The sequence below is a fragment of the Pleuronectes platessa genome, chromosome 10, assembly GCF_947347685.1.
Source record: "Pleuronectes platessa chromosome 10, fPlePla1.1, whole genome shotgun sequence".
In the NCBI taxonomy this organism is placed as follows: Eukaryota; Metazoa; Chordata; class Actinopteri; order Pleuronectiformes; family Pleuronectidae; genus Pleuronectes; species Pleuronectes platessa.
Genome location: NC_070635.1, coordinates 5,200,026 through 5,205,091, shown reverse-complemented (window position 1 = coordinate 5,205,091; position 5,066 = coordinate 5,200,026). Strand labels below are relative to the sequence as shown.

At 43.4% G+C, this 5,066-nt stretch overlaps 1 protein-coding gene across 1 annotated transcript; it reads right to left on the bottom strand.

Moving 5' to 3' along the window:
* Positions 1-2,413: 2,413 nt before the first annotated feature.
* Positions 2,414-4,150, bottom strand: LOC128450187 (B-cell receptor CD22). The gene is made up of 2 exons (XM_053433707.1): positions 3,891-4,150; positions 2,414-3,416 (listed from the first exon to the last, which is right to left on the bottom strand). Exons 1-2 carry the CDS (start codon positions 4,087-4,089, stop codon positions 3,133-3,135), a joined length of 483 nt encoding a protein of 160 aa, XP_053289682.1. The 5' UTR covers positions 4,090-4,150; the 3' UTR covers positions 2,414-3,132.
* Between the last annotated feature and the right edge of the window lie 916 nt (positions 4,151-5,066).

Sequence of the window (5,066 nt, the reverse complement as noted above, 5' to 3'; positions counted from 1 at the left end):
GGAAATTCAGGAGAAAAGACAACGTCATTTTCTGAACATCATCAAAGATCAAACATGAGTAACACAACAAGTGAAGTGACATTATTGCTGCTCTTTAAAACCAGACTGAGAAGAATGTGAAACTTTCAATGGGAGGATAAAACAGACTGGCTTTATATTCACCTGGTGAAACTTTCAGTTTTTTTCTAAGCAATTTTTCTTTGAAACAAACTACAGCCACAGATTTTAGGTTACTGTTCCTTTTTCAACTTCAATGTTTTTTTATCAGGTGTGCTAAACGTTATTTTGAATGATTTGTTGAATTTGCTGAAATAGATTTTGAAGTATAAACAACTTGAAATGTAGTTAAATAATATACAAATCCTTTGTACTAAGACAAAGTTTGGGAAAAGAGCTTTGGAAACAAGAACCCTGAGGCTCTGAAACAGCCTGATCTTCAGGACTGCTTCAGCACGACGGACTGGTGCCTGTTCCAGGATGATGATATCAACACGTACACAGACGCGGTCATCTGCTACATCAGCAAATGCATCGATGACGTCGTACCCAGGATTTCTGTACGAACATTTCCAAACCAGAAGCCCTGGATTAATGGTGACGTCCATGCTAAACTCAAAGCACGGACTGTTGCCTACATCTCAGGGGATCTGGAGGAATACAGGAAATCCAGGTACGCACTCCGGAGTGCTATTAGCAGTGCTAAGAGACTCTACAGGGACAAAGTTGAGTCCCATTACAAGGGCTCCAATACTAGGAACATGTGGGCCGGACTGAGAACCATCACAGACTACAAAGCTAAGACCAGCAGTGCTGATGTAGTGTCTGCATCTCTCCCAGAGGATCTGAACACTTTTTATGCTTTGAGAGTAACTCCCCGGCTGCGGAGATCGAAGAGGCCCAGGAGGACCGCTGCCCCCCCGTCATATCCAGGGTAGACGTGTGGAAATCCCTTAACCAGATCCACACCCGCAAGGAACCTGGACCTGATGGGATCCCTGGCCGAGCTCTCAAGGTGTGTGCAGATCAGCTGGCAGATGTGTTCACAGACATCTTCAACCTGTCACTGCTCAGAGGGAGACATATGTGAGAATGCTGTTCATCGACTACAGTTCAGCATTCAACACCATCGTGCCCCTGATGCTCGTCACCAAGCTCAGAGACCTTGGGCTCAACATCGCCCTCCGTGAGTGGATCCTGAACTTTCTGACGGGCAGACCCCAGGCAGTGAGGATCGGCAGCACCACCTCCTCCACCCTGACTCTCAACACCGGTGCCCCCCAGGACTGCGTGCTCAGTCCTCTCCTGTACTCCCTGTTCACGCATGACTGCTTGGCCACCTACAGCTCCAACACCATCGTCAAGTTTGCTGATGACACCACTGTCATAGGCCTGATCACCGGCGACGATGTGAAGGCCTAGAGAGAGGAGGTCAGAGCCCTGACATCTTGGTGCCAGGACAACAACCTCCATCTCAACGTCGGCAAAACGAAGGAGCTGATCGTGGACTACAGGAAGAGACGAGGAGAAGAACACGCCCCCCTCTCCATCAACGGGACCATGGTGGAGCGAGTCAGAAGCTTCAGGTTCCTCGGGGTCCACATCACTGATGACCTGACCTGGACCCATCACACAGACTCCATCAGGAAGACGGCCAGGCAGCGACTCTTCTTCCTCCGCAGGCTGCGGAAGCTTCACATAGACTCCAGGATTCTCTGCAACTTCTACAGGTGCACAATAGAGAGCATCCTGACTGGCTGCATCACTGCCTGGTATGGCAACTGCACCGCCCTGAACCGTAAGGCTCTACAGAGGGTGGTGAAGTCCGCCCAGCACATCACCAGGACGGCGCTACCATCCATAGAGGACCTCTACACCCAGCGGTGCAGGAAGAAGAGCAACCGGATTATTAAAGTACCCTTTCACCCCAGCCATAAACATTTTTGACTGCTGCCGTCTGGCTGACGGTACCGCAGCATACGGGCCCGCACCACCAGGCTCAAGGCCGAATTATAGTCCTGCGCCTGCAACCGCGGAAGGCCACGCAGTTGCATCGACAGACTCGTTTTGGTTTATGCTTCTCTAACGTGTTGCGCGTGTTGCAACGCAATTCACCGCCAGAACACTAGGCGGAGTAGTGTGTTTTGTCTTCGACAACACACACAAAGAAGAGACGTCTTCTTCTTCGTCGACTGTTTATTTACATCGCCACTGCGGCTCCTTATAGCCTTTTTCTGTAGTAAGCCGACCAATTACAAGCCTTGCGGGCTGCGTGAGGCTCGCGACGCTTTGTCGTATAGTTAGAAAAATTGGCGGACGCACGCGACGCGAGGGGCGTGTTGCGTGTCTTGCGTGCATGCGTGCGTGCGTAAACCCGACTATAAATCGGCCTTCAGAGACAGTTTCATCCCCCAGGCCATAAGACTCTTAAGCTCCTCTGAACTGCAATAACTCCACTAAATAAGCACCGTGGCATATTTGCACTATTGCACAAAATTGCACTACTGTTCTTTCTTTCTTCTTTGAAATTCTATTTTACACTATTTTATTCAAATTTTGTTTTTTGTTTTTTTTTAATTCTTGAGCATTGTTAGAAGAGAGCCTGTGACTCAAGCATTTCATTGCCAGCGACTGCTTGATTGTTATCTCCGTGCATTTGATAATAAAACTCTTGAATCTTGAAACTAGCTTAAAACTAAAAATAACACTTTTAACTTACTTCATTCACTGATTTTATGTAGTTTTAGTTTTAATTCTTTTATTTTTTCTTTTCTTACAGATTTTATTATTTGTTTTTAAATGTATATTTATAAATTGATCTGTATTTAATTTTTTTTTTTCGTGAAGCCCTTTGTAACGTTGTTTTGAGAAGTGCTATTCAAATAAATCAAGTTATGACAACAGGCCACTTTAGTAATGTTGAAATAGACGTTTTCACTTAAAAGAAATGTTGGATAAGTTTAATGAATGAATTAATTTACACCATAGTTAAAAGAACCCTGTGATGTTTTTGAGATTGTGGAGTAATGTTTTCTTCTTTTTGGAACCAGCACGTCTGATCAGTATTTACTTTATACACAGTAATGTAGAATATATCCTCCTTGTTTATCCATTCACCATCACAAGTGCATCATTCTACTCACATCTGACTTTAACCTCAGCTGGCTGTGACTTTCCACTTCCAATGTCATTGGTGGCTTCACAGCTGTACAGTCCACTGTCAGAGGGACTGGCTGAATTCACCCTGAAGGTCTGAGTCTGAGTCTGTTGGATGATTTCCTCTCTCCCATCAGTCGTCTTCCTCCAGGTGACAGAGCTCACTGGTGGGTTGGACTCGGCAGAACAGCTCAGTGTCAACAACACATTTTCATTCACATCAAGACCAGGATTGGCTTGAACTGTCACATTGTTGGGACTGTCTGCAGTAACCAAAGATATAGAAAACAGAGAACTGTCAGATTGAACCATTGTCCAATATAATGGTCTTCATAATGACCTGCATAATATATGTTTTTTATTTCATCAGGGTTGAATTCATGGTTAATTTGTAGGTAGTTCACTAATCTATATAAGGGAGCACAATAAAATGCAAACCTGTGAAAATAATACAACTCTGTTTGTGCCAAATGTGAAAGGATTCCCTCAAGGCATTGTGTGGGTATTGCTTTTACAAGGTAAAAAATATGTTTTGTGAGTTCACAGCTTTGTGAGGACACAGTAAACTGAACATTTTCACTAAGTTTAAACAAATTCCCTCAAGACCTTCTGGAGATGTCAGGTTCACAAAAACAATACATATGGACAGACAACCAGAAATCATGATCTTATATAAACCTCCCACATGTCTCCTGAACAATAAAACACTAAGTTATAAGGTCTTGAAATTCACTCACATTCAAACAGACGGACGGGATCAGACAAACTTTGATCTACTTCATTTTGTGCGACGCAGTAGTAGACTCCTGACTGGTTTGAGTACACTGTGTGGTTTTGATGCTTGGACACAAGTTCGTCCTTTTCCTCTCCCTGACTCTTCCTGTACCATGAGTAGAGTTGGACTGGGGGAAATATGTGACTGAAGCAACTCAGCATCACGGAGCTCCTCCCGTCAAGCTCCTGCTTCTCTGCCGACTCCGTGATGTGTGTGTGTTTTGGAGAAACTAGCCGGGAAATTCAGGAGAAAAGACAACGTCATTTTCTGAACATCATCAAAGATCAAACATGAATAACACAACAAATGAAGTGACATTATTACTGCTCTTTAAAACCAGACTGAGAAGAATGTGAATTTTTAAATGGAAGGATAAAACTGGTTTTAGATTCACCTGGTGAAACTTTCAATTTTATTCTCAGCAATTTCTCTTTGAAACAAACTAAAGCCACTGATTTTAGGTTTCTGTTCCTTTTTTAAATACAATATTTTTGATCAGTTTTGCTAAACTTTATTTTGAATTAAATCACATTGTGGAACAATGTTTTCTTCTTTTTAGAACCAGCACGTCTGATCAGTATTTACTTTATACACAGTAATGTAGAATATATCCTCCTTGTTTATCCATTCACCATCACAAGTGCATCATTCTACTCACATCTGACTTTAACCTCAGCTGGCTGTGACTTTCCACTTCCAATGTCATTGGTGGCTTCACAGCTGTACAGTCCACTGTCAGAGGGACTGGCTGAATTCACCCTGAAGGTCTGAGTCTGAGTCTGTTGGATGATTTCCTCTCTCCCATCAGTCGTCTTCCTCCAGGTGACAGAGCTCACTGGTGGGTTGGACTCGGCAGAACAGCTCAGTGTCAACGACACATTTTCCTTCACATCAAAACCAGGATTGGCTTGAACTGTCACATGGTTGGGACTGTCTGCAGTAACCAAAGATATAGAAAACAGAGAACTGTCGGATTTAACCACTGTCCAATTGTCTTTATAATAAAGAATGATCCTGCATAATATTTGTTTTTTATTTCATCAGGGTGGAATTGAAGGTAAGTTTGTAGATAGTGGACTAATTCAAATAAGGGAGCACAATGACATGCAAACCTGTGAAAACAATACACTATTATTCT

Excerpts from the sequence above, each read along its gene's own strand:
- LOC128450187 (XM_053433707.1), bottom strand. The coding sequence starts at position 4,089 with ATGCTGAGTTGCTTCAGTCACATATTTCCCCCAGTCCAACTCTACTCA. Across the intron at positions 3,417-3,890 it reads TCCCGTCCGTCTGTTTGAAT|ACAGTCCCAACAATGTGACA; the intron begins GTGAGTGAATTT and ends TGGTTACTGCAG.